At 39.3% G+C, this 22,824-nt stretch overlaps 2 protein-coding genes across 2 annotated transcripts; one reads left to right on the forward strand and one right to left on the reverse strand.

Moving 5' to 3' along the window:
* Window positions 1-459: 459 nt before the first annotated feature.
* sez6l2 (seizure related 6 homolog (mouse)-like 2) lies at window positions 460-15,518 on the reverse strand. The gene is made up of 18 exons (XM_070922969.1): window positions 15,461-15,518; window positions 15,111-15,239; window positions 14,803-15,018; window positions 10,492-10,625; window positions 9,324-9,516; window positions 8,325-8,510; window positions 8,024-8,207; window positions 7,382-7,545; window positions 6,539-6,733; window positions 4,719-4,857; window positions 3,317-3,513; window positions 2,955-3,149; window positions 2,160-2,354; window positions 1,878-2,069; window positions 1,524-1,562; window positions 945-1,062; window positions 649-760; window positions 460-489 (listed from the first exon to the last, which is right to left on the reverse strand). Exons 1-18 carry the CDS (start codon window positions 15,516-15,518, stop codon window positions 460-462), a joined length of 2,676 nt encoding a protein of 891 aa, XP_070779070.1.
* A 1,011-nt stretch (window positions 15,519-16,529) lies between these two features.
* Window positions 16,530-21,432, forward strand: asphd1 (aspartate beta-hydroxylase domain containing 1). The gene is made up of 6 exons (XM_070923615.1): window positions 16,530-16,586; window positions 17,662-18,141; window positions 18,380-18,586; window positions 19,047-19,254; window positions 19,940-20,053; window positions 20,685-21,432. The coding sequence occupies exons 2-6, from the start codon at window positions 17,689-17,691 to the stop codon at window positions 20,792-20,794; spliced, it is 1,092 nt and encodes a 363-aa protein (XP_070779716.1). The 5' UTR covers window positions 16,530-16,586; window positions 17,662-17,688; the 3' UTR covers window positions 20,795-21,432.
* Window positions 21,433-22,824: the final 1,392 nt, after the last annotated feature.

Below are 22,824 nucleotides of genomic sequence, written 5' to 3' on the forward strand. Positions count from 1 at the left end.
ACACGAAAGAAAAACATTCAGTGAGTAATTTATGCTCATGACTGTAACTTGTGATAGTTACAAAGTATTGCCAAGTTATCTAATGTTTTGGCCTCCTAATAATTTAACTTAATAAATAAATCCATTTCCCTTCACCTTTCCCCCCTCTCATGTTCTTATGCCTCCCACACTGTTGTTTTTTTCTTTGTTGTAATATCTTACCCTTCATAAGGCACCAGTCCTAATGATACAGAAAGTTGGACCGTGAAGTAGGACCCGCGTTTGGCAGACCACCATATCAGTGCAACAAATCAAAATAAAGCACTTCCACAAGATACAGAGATACAGTGATGACAAAACAGAAGGATCATTTAAAATGAATGATAAAAGGGGAGTGAGGCCTTAATACTAAGGAAATTTGTTTTCCAAAAGAATTTAATCTTTCTGTGGTTTTTAATTCTCTCCAAGACATTTTCTCCTTTAAATGGATACTTCGTACTCCCGTGTATCCTGTGGTCAAAGTAAGAAATCAGTTAGTAAAAAATAATTTAAGACTCTGAAATGACTAAATATTTCTAAGGAAAACGTGAAGGACGCATAACGGGTCTAAGGTCTCATTAAAACAAATATGAAGTACAGGAAAGTTTAAAGTATTAGCCCTTAACTTACCCCTGCCTCATAAAGAGGGTTGTTGAAATCGGACTCGACTGTAATTGGACTGTAGGAGTGTGTGTGAGAGAGAGACTTCCAGAAGAGCGGCTTCCATTCTAGTCTGCATATGCTGTGAGTGAGAAAATAAAACAACATATAACCACATGAATAAAGGCTACAGTATGTTATTATTGGACATGATTGTGAATTGAAGTGAAGAAAAGTAAAAGCAGTGTTACAACCACAGAGATGGATGAATGTGAATGCATGCTGATCAAGGATTAAACGTCTCTTTGGTTACCCAGGGAACTTACTTTGTATAGTACATGTAAATTCCTCCAATCAGAAGGATGACCAGGATTATTGGCAGAATTATTGCCAAAGCAATGTTCTCACTCAGGATCTGATGGGACGGCTCGAATGACTGGGACACTGTGAAAAGTCATCACAAAAAGAAGGCTTTTCATCAACCGTGATGTTTTTCTGTTCATACTCATACTCCTGATTTTGGTCATTAATCTAAAATGTCAAACACATTAAAAATATGCTGCTAAATCTAGAGAAACTCTACAATTTTAATACACCAATTAGCACTTACATTTAATTTCCTAAATCTAAATTGCCTACATTGCTCAAAGTTTTTTTTTAAAACTTTGCCTGCATTAATTGCACTATATATTTTGTAAAGTAATGAAATAGTGAAATAGTGTACTAATAATATAAAAACAAACTAGCAACTCTTGTTTACTTTTGTAGCAGCCTCAGTGTCGTTTGTAATACCACCACTAGATGGTGCCAGAGCAAGGAATTAAAATCCCACATGAAGTGACTTTAAATACTATGTCTTTCTGACTTTATACGCATCACAAACACAAGAAGAAAAAATAAATCACCTTCTAATTTGTGATCATCCAAAAGCTCCTCATATGCCACTGAATAAAACATACATAAAACAAATGATTACAAATTACACCTAGAAATTTCAAATGCACCTTTGAGATCTCATGATCTATATTCTGTTACTAAAACAATGGCAGACAAGAGCATAATACCTTCATAATCAACATGTTGAAATAAAACACTTTTAAAGGCAGCTGATCTTAAAAACTTAACCTCATGAATTCAAACCTGGAGTCAATGAATGAGGTGTTTCGAGCCATTTTCCTGTTCTGTTCCTCGATTGAAAACAGTGCTCAAAGATGCTCCACAGCGGTATTTGAGAATGTCGAGACAATGAAAACCTTTACCTTTGCAAAAGGGCGGTGGGCTGTTCCACTGAGAGGGATGGCCGGGAACACAGCTGATAATGACCTCACCGATAAGTTCGTAGCCCTCATAACAGAAGAAGCGCAGAGTTTCTCCTGCCTGGTAGCTGTGCTTGTACAAGGTTTGGTAACCATTGTCAGGGACACCAGGGTTTGGGCATGGGTCATATTTTACTGTTCAGAGCACACAGAAACACACAGAGGTCATGAATTTGCATCAAAATCAGACAGACAAAAGCAGCAGAGTGCAGGAAAGGGACTTACAGACACACTTTGGGCTGCGATCACTCCATTTGGGGGTGCCGGTGTCTCGTCCATGGCAGGAGATTTGGCTGGGACCCTCCAGCTGATAGCCCTGGTTACAAGAGAAACGAACGACTGTCCCAACTGCAAAACCTGCCTCTGGGCGCACCGAGCGCGCTCCGTTTACCACCTCTCCTGGATCAGGACACTGCTGGACTGTGGGGGAGAAAGTGGGACATACAGTATATGACAGCATTTAACAGAGGAGCAATAGCAACATGGATGATGACTGCAACAACTGTTTTTGACAAAAGTTAGAAGAATAATTTGACATTCTTTCTGGTGTTAGCATCACTCTAATGTCTGTACAGTAAGCTTTGGAGGTGCAGGTAGGAGGATTTTGTTACCTTTGAACAAAGCCATGTTGGCTGTTCCCCCGTTTCCAGTCTTTATGCTAAGCTAAGCTAACGGACTGCTGGTTGGCTGCTGCTGGCTCTAGCTACATATTTATTTTACAGATATGAGAGTGGTATTGATATTCTCATCTAACTCTTCGTACGAAAGCGATTTAGCGTATTTGCCAAATTATTCCTTTAAAACTAGCAGAGCAATTGACTGTATATGGCCGGGTTAAAAACTTGGATGAATCCTGGATGTGTTTTGTCTGATATCTACTATTAATCTCATCTAACCTTTACATACAACGGTCACATTTCTTAGCTTCTATACAAAATATTTAGTTATTACAAATAGTCCTTAACTGAGGTTTCTGTGTGGAGTTAAGATCTTTAAAGTATGTCCTGGTACTTGTCTCACCTTTGACACATGTAGGTGGACTGCTGCTCCAGGAGAGGTCCCACTGGCAGGTGATGATGTCAGAGCCACTGATGTCATATCCCGGCTGGCACTGATAGGTCAGCACACTGCCTCTCACAGGCGAGGAGTGGGACGAGCTGATCCAGCCGAACTCAATTTGAGGGAGGGTAGGGCAGGTGTCGTTTGGCTCAACCTCTGCACGACAGACAGCAAAGAAATAAATAAAAATAGGTTGTTCATGATCTCTTCTTCAGTAGTGGCAGGCCTCACTTATAGGCTTTTACATTAGTCTACTGTATATTTCAAAAGTAAAAATGTCACACTTTGAACCATAAAACCAGTTACTTAAGGAGTGCACTCACCATGATAATGAATGAGGAATCCCTGACTCAGGATGAAACTGGAATCATCTGGATCACTCTGAAACTGAATGGTAACCTCTGACCCCCCAGACACAACCTGAAAACGCTCTCTGGACCCCAGGTATTGCCCGATCACGTGGGACATGAGATCACGTCCGTCAAAAACAGTCAGCACATCAGTGTGGCGGATATTTAAACTTTAAGGAGGAAAGACAAGAATACAAAAGAAACATGAGATTTCACTTCAGAGAGATTCTGTTTCTGAAGACGAGCCTACCACCCACCTGACGCATTTTATTAGTCAGTACACAGTACAGACAGAAAAGGCAGGAGAGGCCGAAGATTATATAAAGCTCCTACATGAGATTATCTTCCTTTCTCTTTCATTTGCTATTTTACTTTTAATGAGGTACAATTTATATAGAGTGCAAAAGATGTTCAGTATAATCTATGTAAATGCACATTTATCACAAAGTAAACTTGCTATTAGATGTTAGAGGAAAATAAAATAGAATAACATGAGTTGAAACTGTGTATATGTAGTGCAGTGCATTAGTTGATTTTGACACCAGGATGCTGGTTAAATTGATTTCTGCAATTGATTTGGCGATCAAATGAGAAATGAGAAATTTCATTATAAGCACATTTACATTTAGCAATATGTCTGTGTTTCTGTGTCATCAAAAGCTTGTCTACAATCTCCAACCAAAGCTTTTCTTGACTTCAAATATATTGTATGGCAAACCTATGGCAAATATATGTTTGGCAGTATGAAGAGATTATCTTAAACATTAAAGACATTAAACTAATTGATCTTTACATTTTGTGCGCAGAGCATAGACATGACATTGCAAACAGCAAATACCTTGCTGAAACCATCAAATATTAAAGACAATGCTATGCAGTATTTTGGGTGAAAAATGTAAGACAGTGGACGGCATAACAGCACAATGTACATTGTACATAATGCAGCACTGAAACATGTACTCCAACTAATAAAAATCAGTCAGATTGCAAACCTGGATTTAGCTTTCCAGTGGTTTGATTCAGTGTGTGAAATACAAGGTTGGATCACTGGCTCTGATGGTATGCAGGTCATTATTACAGTACATGTATGTAATAACAATCCTCCTAATATGCACCTTAGGGCTCAGAGAGAATTTGAACTCAGCAGTTAGAAGCAACATCTGTGAAGTAAAGGGATTATGTCACTATGTATACTATGTGCAGGGATCTTGTGTTTTTGCTAATTTCTTTATTATATAAATAAAAACAATATGCAATTATTCTATTTGCTGACACACACACACACACACACACACACACACACACACACACACACACACACACACAAAACATGGTTACTTTTTAATTGCCAACAACTTAAATCAGCAATACTCACATATGGACATCCAGTTCAATGCGTTTCTCCTCGTTGCCATGGATCTGCCATACACAGTCTAGCCCCTTGGAGTAGCTCTGTGGCCAATCAGGAGACAGGATGGTGCCCGAGGGCTCGGTCAACTCCCCTCCGCACAGAGCTTAAAGAGCAGAGGAGAGGAAAGAAACTGAGGTGAGGATGTGGACTGGGAGACAGAGAGAATGATGAAAGGGCTGATGAAATAACAATAGAAATTGGAAAAAAAGAAAAGCAACTGGAGAAAAATTTTATATTAATGGAGGGAGAGAAAATAAATAAAGACACAGTGAAATGATCAAGGAGAGATGATAAAGATTTCAGAGGGCACTTAAAGAAGAGAGATGTGCTGAATATTATATGTATATCATAGTATATATATATCATAAGCAAAGGCTTACTTCAAACAGATCTGCTGTTTCCATGGCATAATTAAAAACAGTAGTTACATTATTTGTAGTGTGCATGTTATTATTTTGCAGCTACTAGGCGGATCAATTACAAAATATGATCAATTAAAGAATATGAAAAATGATCCCTTTGACACTAATACCTCATTGCTTCGCAGAAAAACAATACAAACAGTTAGGAAAGTGTCTCAGTGGGGAGTTGACAACTCTAAGGTGCAAATTGCAGTGATAGGAGCCAAATGCAGCACTTCTATTTTGATGCAAACACACAATGTTGCCTGTGAGAACACACTCCATTTGATTGTGTTTTGGAAAATGCTGCTGACTTCACATACAATGCCAGGCCTTGCTCTCATACAAAGCAACTCCTATCAAAACTGAGGCATGAAACTGTGAAGCCAGACAAACACAAACACACAGACATACACAAGTGGCCATTGGTTCTGGAGTAAATCCAGGATTGCTCATGACAACCATGTGATGGAATCAAACAGTGCATGAAGACAGTTACACCCAACAAACACCTCCTTGGGAACATTTTAACCACAACATTTGTGAAATATATTTCAGTGAGAGCATAACGAGCAAACGTGTGCAGAATAACAACAAGGACTGAATACTGGAAACCAGCTTTGCTTTGAGAGGAACTCAATTTGGGAGAGAGCTATAAAATATTACCAATCACAGATACAAGAGCTCCCAACCACCAGCTGATCCCTCATTCATTAAGCAGTTGAACAGTTTCCACCGAGAGAGAGAGACACAGCCCTCCACCATACACGGATGTTCAAGACAACCATGAAAACTCCTCTTCGCCATTTTACAAATAGCCACCATCCACCTCCCTAAACATCACAGCGTATGAGCTACTTGTGCTTTCCTGCAAGCAGAAATACCACACAGCATATGGCTTTCAGAATGTCTCTTTCACTTAGTTGAAACTATAGCACCTGTGTTTTCAGCCAGTCCCTGACCCAGTGCAACGTCTCTGCCAGTTTTATATCTGCCACAGTCTCTCTGTCGCTCGTTTTTCACAGCATGCCAGCAGATCAGCAGATGACACAGTCAGCGTGGTTGTAGTCTTCATGCTACAACATCTTGATGCTTCAGGCACCCATCTCAACACAATTCAATTTGAATATTAATGAATTAAATGACTTTGTCACTTCATGCAAACACAAAACTCCATGTGTTTTGGAAACACGGGTTAGTAGAAGATTCAGGTTTAGGTAAATCAAGAAAATGAAGCCCAGAAAAAAAAAGGAATAAGAATGTTTGTAATTCTGATTAGAGAAACAAAAAGCAACCTAATTTAATAAACTGCTGGCATAATGGCTGACATGTCACTGGATTCACTTATTGAAAATACAACCGAAGCTCAGTCCTGAAACTTACCTCGGCACACAGGCTCGCTGTCATTCCAGTGGGGATTGCTGGGGTCGACACACTCAATCGTCCCCGAACCTTGTTCCATGACAAAGCCTGGAGAGCACGTGAAGGCAACCGTGGTGCCCAGCTGATACGTGATGTCACTACTGCTGAAATTTCCATGGGGCATGTAGGGCTCCCAGCAGTGTTCATCATCGAAAGCTAAAAAAAGACAGAGAATCTAGACAGTGTGTACAGTATTTCCCTTTTCCCTATATATTTTGTTGTGTTATAAAAGTTGTTCTCCTGCTTGATGAAATTAAGCAACCATACAAATTTAATTGAGGAGGGAGCAGTATAGCTTTTCACTTGGGATGACCCAGAATCGCAAACCCTCTTGGCTAGAAAAAGCCCAGGTGTAAGGCGCTAAAATCTTGAGCAGTGAGCATCTCTAAAGCTAAAATAATTCCCACTGAAACGTGGGCAGACTGTAAGCACTTACGTGTCTCATTATGGCCGTCTTAAACACAACAACAAACTAATGAAAAGAAAGCCTTGGTTTTCTACAGGGCTGTAGAATTATATAATATATAACATATCAATTATCTAACTAAATTATCTTTAAACTATCAAGATTAGAAAGGTCAACCTTGGAAGAGGATTTTTGAGGTAAAATTAACCGGTAAGTGACACATTCTGGTAATTCTATAATGAATCATATCTAACTTTGTTTTCAGGCAGAATGCTGACCCAGGTATTGAATATTATATAATAATGAGGTTAGAAGGAATTGCAGCTCTGCCGCTGCCTTTGTGTTTTGCTGAATTCGGGAAAGGGTGCAGACTGAGTATCAGAAGTGTCTCTGCTCACCCTCATATCGCAGCGCCAGAAGCAGAGGGATGGAGGAAGAATCAGCTGTGAGCTCCAGGTACAGTGTGGAGCTCTCACTCAGCAACCCACGTTCTGGGACATCATCCAGGTCGGAGTCAAAGAGCGGTGGAGACAGGGAACTGTTTCCACTTCGCACAATTAACCTAAGAGGAACAAGCCACACAGACGCCTGATGGTAAGCTCGAGAAAAGAGGGACATGTTAGGATGAGTGTCTGAATAAGGAATAAATAAATGTGCATGGACAGCAAGTTTGGTATAACACTGGTGTAGAATAAAAAACATTTTGCTTTGGTCTAGCATACAGTAGCTATTTAAGTATACAGGGAATAAAAGGGAGGATATCACTGCATCAAGGTATAAAAATAAATGTGTCTAATGTCTAACTGTCTAACGTAAATCTGGTAGCTTTAACATATAAATGAGTTTCAGTTCAACTGAACATTAAAAGAAGGTAGCTCGGATCTGACTGACTCAGAGCTTTTCAACAATCTGCAATAGGAACATAACTTTGCTTTAAAAACCAAAAATACAAACCTTATTTGTCACAATGATAACAATGAGTGCTGTGTGCATTCTACAAAGATTTTGTGACATGCAAACTAGTGGAAACACAAACTAACTTATCATCATCTTCATCCAGTGCAATCCTCTCAAAGTGTAGGTGGAGTCTGTGTCCCTCTTTGGCTTCTATTAACCAGTGGCAGCTCAGGTTATTTCCATTACTGTGGTTACTGACAGATGGAGGGGGTGGAGACAGTATCCGGCCCACCGTTGCATTGCGAATCCACCCTCCACAAGACACAGCTAAGGAACAATAATATCCCACATATTAGTTTCCAAAATCCACAACCTTTACCTTTTGTTACCAACAACAAGCCAGTATTGTAACTGTTTAATTCAAATCTAAATCAGCTTACTGACCGACACATTGTGGCTCAGCAGTGCTCCAGTGTGGTTGTGTTGTGTTGACACAAGTAGCCACCTCATGGCCGCGGACCTGGAAACCTGGATCACAGTGGAAGTGTGCCTGACCTCCAGGATGGATGTCTGTCACTGTCACTCCACCACCCTCAGGAGACAGAGGGAATGGGCAGGACAGCAGAAAGGCTGTTGATGTTGATCAAACAGGAAGGAAATTACATTTATTTGGTAAAATGGAAGCTGAAACGTTGAGGTTAAAGTTCAAAAGGGAGATTTTCTCTCACATAAAGTTTTCTTCTGGCGAATTTCTAGCACCTCTGTCATCTTTACCATGCTGTCACTCTTCTCATTCACAGTTTTCATGTGTCACTATTTCTGATCCTTCAGCTTTTCCTCCACAATCTATGAAATACTCAGTTGGATGTTGATCTTTGAATCTTTAGATTTCTTTGATGCTGCCATTCTGGCTTTCCCTTCATCTCCCACGTCATCATCATGATCGCCAGATTGTCCTGAGTGACTCGGCCAAGCAGGTGCCACTCTTCCACTGGCTGTCTCTTCACTAACACCGGTATCATCTATCATCTGTTGTTTCCCTCATCCCTAATAAATGCTATTCATTTCTAATCAATTTATTGAACTTACTCCACAGTGAAACACTCAGTGTCCTAGCTTTCAACTCATTGGATAATGTGTCATCTAGAAACTTTCAACATTTAAGTTGGAAAATGTGAGGTACAGTACTGTGGTGCCTATCAGTGCGCCTTCCGTTTCTTGACTATGACCATTGGCCCCACATCTACCATGCTTGTAAGCTTTTGAATATGCAAGTATGTGGTTATCATTTCAGCCACAGAACACTTTCTCTGACTAACATTCCTTCAGGCGCAGAGGAAAACATAAATCAGTAAAATAATCTTACTGTTAACAAGAAAATAGACCCAAAGTACCAATGAAAAGACCTGCTATTTCTAGTCATTTTATGAAAGGTTAATTTACCTTGATAGTGGAGGCTGAACATGCCATGGTTGCTCTGTCGGAGACTGCGATAGTGTATGTACACCTGATTGGTTGTACTGCGAATCACCTGACCCTCTCTCATCAGGGTCTCATTGGCTAAGAGCTCTGGTCCCACACCTCCATACCCCATGATCGTCAGGGACTCTTTCTTAGATAGGTTAACCTTCCTCACCTAGAGAGAAAAGGAGGAAATAATGACATGCAATCTGTTCTGACACCTGCCTTTAATTTAAAAGAACTTGCCCTACAATTCAACGAGTGAAATAATCTACAGCCTTATCTAACCCATGACATACTGTACAATGTTCAGTTTTTCAATGCAAATATTGTACCTTTCAGATGAACAAAACATAAACAGATAGTGTGCTGTGTGAAATGGTTTTAATTTAATTTAATTTAATAATTAGAGGTATTATGTGGCCATCTTTTGAATTGTGGCTACAATTTACTAACATTCCACTTGGGCCTCATAAGCTAAAAGTTAACACTGTGTAGCTGATTGACCATATTGCTGCTGCAGCATTGTTGCTATTAGAAATATACTGCACGCCCATGTGATTACTGCTACGTTTTTTTTCTAAATGTGCAGTTAATTAAAGTCAGTTAAATCAACATACACCACCGACCCTGCCACTATTTATTAGACTGAAATTGTGCCACATAGGTTTGAGTATGTTTAAAGATGAAAAATGCCCATCACAATTTCCCAGAGAACAAAGTGACACCTTCAAATTGTTTCTTTTGTCCAAAACCCAAAGACTCTTCATTTACTATCATAAACAACAAAGAAAAGCAGCAAATCCTTACATTTAAGAAGGTGGAACCAGCAAATGTTGTACATTTTTGCTTGAAAAATGACTGAAACGATTTATCAATTATCAAAATTCCTGACAACTAATTTTCTTTTAATCGATTAATCGAGTAATCGTTGTAACTCTGCTTTATTTGACAAAAAATATCTTAAGTCTCATTTTTATACTGTGTCTGTATTCCTCTCAGTAATTAGAGTACAATTAAAGTACAGAAGCCTACATATTCAGTTCAAAGACAACATTAAAATTGACTATTTTACAGTGGAAAAATGTCTTTGAAAAAAAGGTTAATATTTGAAAAGATTAATGTTTATGGAGGAAGTAATGCACATTACCTGAATTTCCACACCATAACCTGCATACACAGTAATGCTGTAGGTGCACTCCAGAGGGGAAAAAGATGATGATGATGCAGGATCTGGTGACTCGACAACATCCTCCATTGCTGACAAAGTTGCATTGCATTGTACTGTGAAAAGAGGGAAAAGATAGAAAAGCATTAGCAAACATACAGATAATAATAATAATAATAATAATGTCTTTTGTTGGTTGACATAGGAATTTTTAAGCAATTATTAAAGTTGCATTAAGTTATATTTGGCTACATTTCATGGCACAAAAATGTTACTGTTATATCTTTTGCACTTAAAAAACATGTCTTCAGGCACTTAAATTACACAGTAAGAAGCAGATGAGACATGATGTTGTTGCATCCCAGAAGCCTGTTTTTTTTGGATGAGGATTGGTGGGAGAAATTGCTGCTGAGAGCATTCAGTGATGTGAAGATGAGAGAGAAGTTACAACATCTTTTATTGAACTGTGTGAACTGTGTGTCCACTGATTCTCGAAGATGCCTCCTACACTTCTGATGATGTACATTGCATAAACCAGGAAGTTATGAAGCACATAGGAAGCACAATAGCTGGTACTGGTTGCTCACAATTTAAGGTTCTGCATTTATTGAGGCATTTGTACTTGTGCTTGTGCTGGAATTAAACAATTACATGGGAACCTTCCTTTAAAATTAGAGGGTGCAGATGGGCCACACACACCTCTCTTGCTGCTGTCAGATGAAGGGTGATGCTGTAGTGATTTAGTAAACTGAAAGGAAGACCTTGATCCTGCAAGCAATTGTGTCTGGCTGACACTGATAAGAATTATAACCATACAGGTCAGGCTCTGCTTGGCTGCCATCATTGCTATTATCAAATTAAAACTGTATTTCTGGTGTGCATATAAATGCATTTAACAGACAATAATAACATACAATATACAATATTCTTTAGTGATTTTGGAAAAATCTACTTGGGTGTGCATGCTTCAAGAGACAAAAAAGTACAAAACACAAGAGTGCCCTGTGCTGTTGACCTCTTTCAAGTAGGGCAGTCGTACAAGATGCAAATCATAGTCATCCTTGACACCAAAAAAGCTGTGCATGGCTAAATAGGCAGTTACACATCCCCTAATGTGGAAATCATCAAAATAATCATCAAATAAATGATGTATATAGTATAAGAGCTGTAAGAAATGGTATTAGGTGCAAGTTGCTCAGACATGTTTTGTTGGGTTTACTGGTTTTAATATGAATAACCAGCAACACCTATAATGTGAGTTTCTCATTTCCAGACATATTTCTTTGTGTAGAGAAAATGATAAATGAATGCTGGGGTATTTTTGATGCTAAGTAAGTGAGTTGGCTGAACCACACCTGCCTTAGACTGTACCTGCCTGCTGTCTCCATATTGGCACTGTTGTGTAATGGGAGCCAGTGCCTAATACTGGATGTAGTAAACAACAGCAAAACTCTAAGCCAGTGATCAGTTAGGGGTATGTGTATCACAGTGGGTACTTCTACTGCTTCTTCTACTCCATGGAAAGATTGAGGAGTAGCTCAGCTAATTTGAAAAACAACATTTATGATTTGGTAAAAAAGTGTCGACATATTTGTCCAAAATGTCCACATATTATTTTGTAAGGCTTAGCTTTAGTATATTTATTCTCACAATAACCAATAAACTTCCAACTACAGAAATCAGGGACAAGGAGCAGCTCATTTCTGCCTCGTCTTTGGGCTTAAGATCTGAGCCTGACAATAAAAACCTGGCTTATCATCACAAGTGGCAGTATGTAGTTGTCAGTGACAGTATACCAATTACATTTAAAATTGGTAAAAATTAAAAGCATTTCCTACCAGTGAGTACTGGCTGAATTGAAGCACTGCCTCGGGATAAGCTGTTATGTGCTGGATTGCCGCTCATTAAATCATTTTATTGACCACATGACTGACTGAAACCGCTGCTATGCTTCGGTAGAATCAAATTACTGACCACCCCTTATAATACAAATGGCAACTGGAGAGGACAAGGGTTTACAGTCCATTTGGCTAACAATGAACATAAAAAAAAAGAGTTAGCTAAAAGCATCAGTAAGGGGAAAGCAACCCAACAAATTTCACTTGTGTGGCAGATTTTAAAGTAATCAGTTGACAGTGTTAACTGAGCATGCAGACAGGTAGGAGTAAGATGCAACTGTTAAAGATGGACATGATTTGAGTGTAGCAGATACACTTGACATGATTTGAGTGTAGCAGATACACTTTTGTGCTGTCACATAATTCTTTAATGGCAGAGAACGTATAATAAGTTGTCCGATATACATAATGAGCATTTTAGAGTTGAAGTTCTTTTCAAAAGTTAAAGGAATAACTCAAACATTTTGGGAAATAAGCTTATTTGCTTTCTTGCTTAGGGTAGTGGCGTAAAGACTGGAGACAGACAGTGGGAAACAGCTAGCCTGGCTCTGTCCTTGGGTAAACAAAATCCACCTACCAGGACCTCTAAAGCTCTAAAGATCATTAATCTTGCATGACATTTCTCTCCCCACATCTGGTGTAAATCAGCTGACCCACCTCCTACCTGCTCAATCACATTTCCTCAACTCTCATTTGTAACCATTACTGTAATGGTGTCTTTTATTTCATGACCAGAATGAGCAACAGCTCTCATCCACTTGCAGTGAGAGTTGCACAGGCACCCCAAACTGCCATAATGTTGTCTCACTTAAGTCCACTTCTGACAGTTATTCTTACAGGATGCTGTTCTGTTCTTCACCACTCCCTGTTAGTATTCTGGTCATGATGGCATTGTTGACTGACTGGTTTTTCAAGTTAATACTTCTCTTCTTACTATATTAGAACAAAAAAAGTGCTGGCATTGGTATTCATGGATTCACCTGGTTGCTCTTTATTCAGTTAATAAGTTGTTTTCATTCTCACTGATTAAGTTTAATTGGTTTGTTGTAATAATAACTAAAAGACAAAAAGTATATATATACTTTATTGTCAATATTCTTCTGGATACAGGACTTTTCATGTGATGATGTGAATGAGGACGGCACTAACTGCGAATGTGTCGCATGACAGTAGTCACAATACATGTACAAAATTCCTCCAGATATGAGTCCAAGCCCCTGTTGTATTTTTCATATCTCACTAAAATCTTTTTTTTTAAGTTATCTGCTTCTCTTTATCGACTGGTATAGATTTTATTGAAGGTAATAAATAAGGGTCATGGATTTTTAACACTTAAGAACAGGCCATATAGATCCTAGATTCTACAGATTTAATGGCAAAGGATGACCACCCTGTTTACCCAAACCAGACACCTTCACTACCCTGTGCTGTATTTTCTGGGTACACAATATGTGTGCTTTTCAATGCCAGCTGTCCTAGCCATCATCTAAGTCAAACATGCACACGTCCATGTAAGACATATTTACTGATACATCTGGCCGCAGTCATCTCACAGCAGTTCAGACTGGTAAACCAATCTGCTTTCTTGTTTTGGGTAATGGAGGAGAGATACAGTAGAAGAGTTGGTTTCACTGACTACTTCAATCAGGAAAGTGTACTATATCATATCACCATTCAGTGTATGCACTCATTGCATTGTCCCTCCAAAAGTTTAAAGCATAAATCCTGAAATGTAGGACTGCAATAAACACATTATTCTCGCAGTAATAAGACCAGAAGCATAGACAAAATGTCTGCACTCTTTTTCTATGAACAGCTCATATTGTTACCAAACAGAAATGTTCCAACCTTAGCAGTGAGCTAAAAATCTGAAGTCAATACTGGATACTGAACATGTTACAGAACGGTACTTCACATTAGCAGGCAAATGGTAAATAGTTGCATTTATATAGAAGGCAGCTATATTAACTCCATAGCCAGCTAGTCACTCCAGACTGGTTATGTGATAGTGTTGCAATTTTCTAAAATATATTAAATACATATACATCCTTTTTCTTTACAAGTAACTCACATTGTACAGTCACCTGTTGATGTTTCATCATGAATACTTTATGACAACATGTTTCACGTTACCTTGTCTGTCAAGATCTCCTTGTTACTCTGTCTTTAAAGCCAGGCAGAGAAGTGAAATTACTGATGTTGCGACGGAAAACAAAGTGATTCTGTTGGAATTTGTTGTAGGTGCTGGCGCCACTAAAATCTGAGCATTTCTAAATTCACAGGTCAGATTCTGAATGATATGTTCAATCTATTTTCACATTGCTTTATCAGAACCATAACTTACATTAACAAACAACGGAGACTCAGGGGAAGGCAGGTGATGGCATGCAAGTACCTGGCATGTGCATTGTGGTTATGGTGGTCGTGGTGATCAGAGTGGTGGTTGTCTCCTCCTCTATGGGCAGCGAGGACATGGTATTCCTTGATCCTGTCTGGCTGGCAGCAGAAGAGGAGCTTAAAGCTGTGGTGAGAAGCCCTGGTGATATGACTGTTGCTGTTGACTCGGTCTGCCCAAGCCCTGGAACAGCCTGCGTCGGGTTGGTGGTAGTACCTGCAGATTCCACAGGTTCAATTCAATGTATGTCATTCCCACATTGTCCTGTAGCTGAATTATGTAAGCCATAAAGGCCTGGGTTAGTGTACCTGTGCCTGCAGAAGCCTCTCCTAAGTATTCCTTACTCTGCAGGGCAGCGTGGATCAGGTCACCCAGAGGGTAAGAGTCTGGGGTTGATGTTGGTGGTGTATCAGGCTCAGGAGTCATAAAGCTCATACCTGAAATAGCCAGGACTAATTATTATTTTTGTTATTTGAAAAAATAAAATGGAAACAAACCTAGTTAGCAGGACATAGAAAGCAAACTGCATAGAAAATAAGTTTTCTTCTCTAGATTTGAGATAAGCAAAACACTGTGCATTAGTCCATGATTGTGGTGGGACAACAAATATGCATGCATTAGAGGACACACACACACACACACACACACACACAGTTACCTGAAACTAGGTGGATCATGGTGACAGACAGCATCACAGCACGGCTTGTGAACCCCATGGCTTTGGATGAAACTGAATGACCTGAGAAGGTTAAGGGAGCAGATTGATTAGCAATTAAGTAATAATGTCAATAGAACAATTACTGTATCTTGCACTGTAATGTAATTGCTTATAAGTAGCTTAAAATTACTACACGTTGCACAGAAATGACACATGTTGACTGGAGTGGTAATGAATAGAAAATCATTAGTCATATCATTTAACATTCTCTCGCAATTCAGGTACTGATCATATGTTTACATCACACAGGCCACAATGACTCGGATTAGAGGACCATTGCGATGTGATACTGTAAAAGCCCAGCTCCATCAATCTGGAAAATATCTTTTCAGTTTATACTCCATAGAAGCGTAAAATTACAATCAAATAAAAGTTATATTTTACAAGTCTAGGTAAAAGGAACAGCTACACATCGCACACGGTATAAGGTTAAATATTCAGGCTTTCCCCCCTGCATTTTCTCACCCAAATCTGCAACAACATGCCCGAAAATGCGCTATTCCAAAATTCACCGCAGGTAGACTCTAAACCTTATTCTATTATCAGCCTGATAATGCTAATGTGTCAAAAGCGCCTCCGCTGTTATTCGAGGCGTTTCCTCGGTGAAATTACCAGCCTGGTGTGTGACAAAATGATGGGGTATACGAGGCAGCATCACTCGCACCTCCCCCGGCCCTCTTTGTGCGGAGGACGATTTTTGGCATCAGTCATCACTACAGTGAGACAGACAACCATCTCAGCAACATTGAAAGGTGGCTGTCTTACCTTTATCTTCCAGTCTGCGTCCTGCGTTCTGTTACTTTGACTGTATCCTGTTGCTTTAGGCCCCGAGAACACGGCGGGGTTTGTGCTGGTGAGATGCCCCTAGCTGGTTACCGTGTGGTTGACGCATTCGGCTATGATGTGAGGGCATTTATGTTGAAGCTTCAGGTGCGCCCTAGCGGCCGCACGCAGTAACTGCAGCGGCGCGCGGGAGATATTCACATTTTGTCTGTGGGCGCTGGAGGAGGTGTCCACCAGCACGGTGCTGAAGTGTGTCCGAAACAACGCTGCACGGTATATTAAGGTAATCTGACAGAGATGTGAGATGCGGCACGCAGTGTACATGTTTTCTCATTTAAAGGCCTGCATGTGCCATACGGTATGCATGGCGAACATTTTGTGCCGTGGTTTCCTGTAATGGGTGGATGTTTGCGCTAACATGGAATGCGGACATTAAACATGAGCCCGCTGAGCTGTGGGGTCTGGTGCAGAGCAAAAACAAAATGAATGCTGAAGCGACTGCAAAAAAAACCCCGAGTTAAGTCCACAATTTATGGAACACCTTTATGATGAGAGCTGTAGCCTAATGGCTGTTTCCTGTGGGCAGTATCATCACTTAGCATGTAATTGATGCAACTTCGAAACGAATGCGTTGGAATAAGCCTATTAGGAGAGAGCCCTCCCACCTAAAACACAAGCGCACACACGGAGACGTACACATGTTTTCTGCTTGTGGGTAACAGTAAAAAAAAAAAGAAAAAAAGTCTGTCTGTCTGTCTGACTCTGTATAGCTCTCAAACATGTACACACACAGTCTTTCACATGACTTCTGTATATTGCCTACTGTGAAATATTTAGCTACATCCACAGCTAGTTTCCACAGAGAGCAAGGGGTCCAAGATCAGGAGTTACATAACACCACGAAGTCAGTCTCAGAGGCAACTAAACCAAAGTGTCTGTGGCTACGTGATGGACTGGCAACCTGTCCTAATTTCTTCCATTTGCATGCTCGGATATGCCTCAGCTCCCTGTGACCTTTGAAGGGGATTAAAGTAAAGAAAATAACTGAATTAGTAGGCTGTTTGAAACCAGAACAGTCCATCATTCCCTTTAGGCTGTTCTTGTTGGCAAATAGAGCCACTTTTACCATGATCTGTGAGACTTTGACAAGCCAAGAAATGTCTTTGGACTGTAGGAAAGACTGTCTGAGAACACTCACTCCTCTTTATTATGTAAATTAAGAAAACAGTTTGGGGTGTAGAAAGTCTGGAGTCACCTAAAGAATGACTTCTATGCCAGTAAAACATGATTTTTATTTTACTGAAATACTTATTATTTTGCAGTACTTACCATAACCTCTCAATCTGTTTCTATTTCAGTATTTTAGTGTCTCACAAATTTAAAGGATGCACTGGTCAATGAACACACTGCCCTTGCCTCCATATGTTGAGCTGGGTGTGCATTCACTGAGTGGCCTTCTGTGGACTCTACTGCTACTTTTTCTGTGGCACTGTTATCGGATGGGCTCCGACCTGCCAATCCCAGGCCATGCACATGCTGGAAAGCTAAAGTCAGGCTCAAGGCGGTCCATGATGGCCCGTGGCGGTAGCTGTGCTGGAACAAAGTGTAGTGCACGATCCAAGCTGTCGAGGAGTGATCAAATTACTCCCTTTATTTCCATGGAAACAGAGGAGGATGAGGAGCAGGGACAGGGCTACCTCACCCCAGTGCTGAGTCATGCCTTGTTCCCAGCCCAGGCATCTGCAGAAGCCAAGAAACTGTACGCAGCACTGCAAGAGTACGCCAAGCGCTACAGTTGGGTGGGCATGGGCCGCATTCATAAGGGCCTCCGTGAGCAGGTACAAGTTTATTCCATCAAGCCACAAGCTGGTGCTTGCTATTGACAGTAAATCTTGTGTATATGAGTTGTTCATTAATATGTTACATTAAATTTCATTGTGGTCAGTTTGTTATCAGCAGCAGACATAACTGCAAAAAGTAGTCATGCTAACACAAAAATATTTCAATCAAGGAAGCGAAGGAGGAGGGAAGCATTGTCAAGAATTGATGATTGACTTCTTATTGTTCTCACTTTAGGTCAGACTGAATGATCACTCTGCTATACAGAAGCCTCATCTCTTCTTTCTGCCAGATGTTCCAAGTGTTCCTTTCTTCCCACGTGATGCTCATCGACATGACATTGAGGTCTTGGAAGCCAACTACTCTGTAATCTTGGCTGAATTCAAGGCTGTTTACCAGCGGGGCATTGACTCAAAATTAGGCTGGACCTGTCTGGGACCAAAGGTACACAATAAAATCTATGAGAAAGGGGCAGCACTAGAAAGACTTCCATGCTTTGTATAAAAATCACTAACATTGGTTATGCAGAGCACTAAGTGAAAGAAACTGGCACCATACTACCAGCTGAAACACACAGTAGCATTATGTGGATGAAGAAAAAGGGTAATTTTTTCTGGTGTTACAATTGATGAAATGCAATTTCTTTCCCAACATTTGTTTAGATATTCTGATATTTGTGTTGCAGAGCTTTTGTGTCTTTGCACACAACAGCAATTAAGCTTGTTTGTGACCTATGGAAGGAACTTGTGCAGCAAAAATATTTTTTCTATTTAATTATTCAAAATAAAGTTTCTAAATTTAAGCTCTGATGTTAATAGGAGGATAAACTGATTGATCCTGTGTAATTCTGATCTCTGTGTCTCATCTGAGTCATATGTTAACTGCAGGTCATTGTCTCTTTCAGGGCCAGGCAGTGTTTCCTTTGTACAGTGCAGGTGTCTGTGTGGCAGGAAACTGTCGCTCCTGTCCCTGCACGTACCGGACACTTCTCTCTTTACGTACGTTTATAAACAGCAACTCTTTGGGGTCTGCTGGATTTTGGCTGTTGGGGCCTGGGGCTACGTTGGGGAGCTCATATGGACCCACCAATACACGCCTACGTTGTCATCTTGGTGAGTCAAAGAATTACACTAATAGTGCTTATCTGCATTAATCTGCATCTTAGACAAATCTGACTCTTCCAAACAAAATCTACTGAATCACAGTTTTGCTTCACACAGTATACTGTTTTACTGTTTTAGATTTACTTTCTTAACCCACCTTTTAGTCAGTCAGGATACCCTATGATGTATTAAATGAAGGGTATTCCTTGACTGACTTTAAATGTGATTACTTGCTACAGTGGTGAGTGCCTTGTTTGCATGTTTACTTCATTCATATGCCAGTACCTCCCAAAATAGTACCTAACAAAACATTTCAGACAAATCAAGGTACAACATGATTTGAACCTCTCATATTCAAAGTAACGTAAAGAGATGCACTAGCAAAGGTGATCAAATTGCGTGAAAGAGGATACAGAGATATTGTAGGGTTCAGTACACTATGGTGCACTTTGGAACTGTGCCCATGCAACTAATACATTGTTGACATCACTACACCAAAATAAATAAATAAATAAATAAATAATGTGGTACTTTGTGGATCAGGGTAGTAGTTCATTTCCCCTTAGCCCATTTAGTTCTGTGATCCATCTGGCTATAATCCTCTCTGTTTTAAACACAGACAGGAATGGAGTGCATGACCTTCTTAGGGAAAACATAGTATTTTGTTTCCAAAGTTTAAAAATCACTTTTGTAGGTCTGCAGACTCCACCCTCGTGTGAGCTGGTGGTGGGAGGGGAGCCTCAGTGTTGGTCAGAGGGACACTGCCTCCTGGTTGATGACTCGTTCCTTCACACTGTTTCCCACAAGGGTTGGTGAATCACATACAATTTTGAAAAACAAATTTTATTGTAATATGTGACATGTCGTATTTCTGGTGAGTGGGAATTTACTGCAATTATTATTATTTTATTTTAAAAAATGGAATTACAGTAAAGACAAATGGTAAAATTGTTATGGGAAACAAATTATCGTAACATTAATTTAATTCAAATGTTTACTAGTAATTGTATTCTAAACTGAAGCACAAAAAATAAAAATGAAATGCAATGCATAATCTCCCAAAAACAACAAGCAATAGTATTTTTAGGTGACTCCTTACTTAAAGGGTAATTTCAGTATTTTTAAACCTGGGCCCTCTTTATCACTTTTAGTGGACGTACTTTGACGGGTGCAGTTGTCCCCAAGGATTACATTGCAGCCACTGCAGCCCATTCATGGCTGCCATCTGAGGTGATCTACTGGACCAATTCCAAAACCTTTTTGTATTTATTAATCATTTACACCCCAAAATATGTAAAAATATGGCCCAGGAAATTACCCTTCAAGTATCTTTGGGTTTTTTAAGTTTTTGCTCCATTTCATGAGTTGTTCCCAACAGTTGAATCTAAATGGCTGTCACATTTTTTAACCTAAAATTACATCTGTTTCTATTTTTAAAGGGCCTCCCGATACTGGACCCCGAGTCATTTTGAGTGTGGACCTCTGGCATCCAAATGTGGCTGCAGCAGAGAGACAAGCTTTGGACTTCATGTTCAACCCTGACCTCTGAATTTGTTCCTGCACAACCAATATACATCATGCAGGGATGCCTTACCTTAGCCCTGCTTGTTGTGGGTCATGCATCTCATTCCAGTCGATGAATCACTGTGTGAATCTGCCCTAAGAATTACACAAGCCATTAGCCACGCTTTCACGTGGCGTTGGATTTATGGTCTTCACCAGGAAGTGCCACATGAACGCATTATTATGGATGATGTGTTAGACAATATTACATGCTAGACAATTTGGCTGCAAACTACAAACTGACATCTCTTGAAAGCACAATGAGATCCAACCTAAGAAGAGCAGTTCTGGTGTTAACTATTGTAAATCTTATCTTGATATCATATACTATGCTAGTGAATGCTACTTGCATGTGAAACCTATCCGTCCTGATTACTGGAATTTGTCTTGAGCTGCTGATGCATGTGCTCATTTGCCATCAGGGTGGAAAGGCCATTAAAGTCAGTGAGGGATGCTTTATTTTGAAATTTAGGTAGATTACCTGTGGCTCAACCAAAAAACTGTGAAAACATGAAAATCATCGAAATGAAAATTTTAATTTATTTTTGTTTTCAAAAATGAATGCATAACTTTTGAATACTGTGGTTATTCTTTCTCGTATTATTACCTCCATGTATGCTTGTATGTTCGTATCTATAAATCTATTAATATATATTTTCTTTTATTGATCTATTTATTAATATAATTGGTGGTCTACAAATTGACATGCATAAATCAGGGTTTTTGTCAATTCTGTTTTTCTCTGAATCCAAATAAATAAATAACAAATAAATCAGTATTGACTCAGTGAATAGATTAATAGAGTAATACAAGTTCATGAACACTTTTGTTGATACAATATGCACGGAGCAGAACAGAAACTGTTTTGTAGGGATCTCAAAATACATAATGAACTTTTATGGGGGAATACATTTATCTTAATCTAATAATTCTTATTCAAGTACATTATCTTTATTAACAGATAATAAAAAATAGCGTGTTGACTACTTGGCTTGTTAAAAAATAAAATGTAAGTATTTTTATTCTCAATGGAACTCCAAAATGGCAAGTGTTATTGTTTGGGAAGTCTGTAGCCTACAAAATATAATACATTTCTAATTAATATATCTTGATTTGAACATAATTTTAAAAAACACATTCTGGTTCATTAAATTCCTATTGCATTTTTTATTTATTTATATGTTTTACTTTTTTCAGTCAGTAGATGAGAAATAGAGTGGTGATTTTGTCTTATCTGCCATCTGTTCGTCTAAGGTTCCCATGATGAGGATTACAGAGACTGAAATAATCCACCCCAGAGAGGCAGATTACTCCTGAGATTGTTTATATGTGGTTGTATGTATGTTGTTTCAGGATGTTTGATTCGGTCAACACTTGACATTTATTCTATGAGCTGTGTGGGATTGGATGGGAAGCTTAACATCATTGTCAAATTTTCAAGCAAATAATGTAACAACTCAAATATTTAGTAGTACTGTCATAGGTCAGCATTAAGGGATAGCAGTCTTGGAATAAAACTCTTATCTTAAATTTACTCAACCACATCATCACAAGATTGTGCACCTTGCTATTTCACTGCGATGTCTTCAAATCAGCGATGGAATCTGCAAATCCTTAGCGTGCAGTTGTTTTATATCTTGTATATATCTTTATATCTTGTTTTATAACATTGGTCACCACATAGGTTCATGAAGCAATCTTTGTTTCCCAGCAATTGCATGTCATGACATTGATTCTACAACACACATCAATGTCTTTCACTGATAATCTTGACATTTGGCTATAGCCTCAAAAGATAGGGACAAGCACATTTATTTGAATGACAAAAATAGCTATTGTCACACTCAACAATTTTCATGTTGGCCTTTTGTTATGCAACAGCATTAGTGACCTTAGAGGGATTATTTTCAGTGAAAGATGCCAAATGAACAAAGTGGTTGGAAAATAAATCTGTTATTATTATTATCATTAGCAATCTGCCATTCAGACATAATATCAGCCATACTTGAAATGTGG

Source organism: Enoplosus armatus, chromosome 17, assembly GCF_043641665.1.
Source record: "Enoplosus armatus isolate fEnoArm2 chromosome 17, fEnoArm2.hap1, whole genome shotgun sequence".
NCBI classification, from domain to species: Eukaryota; Metazoa; Chordata; class Actinopteri; order Centrarchiformes; family Enoplosidae; genus Enoplosus; species Enoplosus armatus.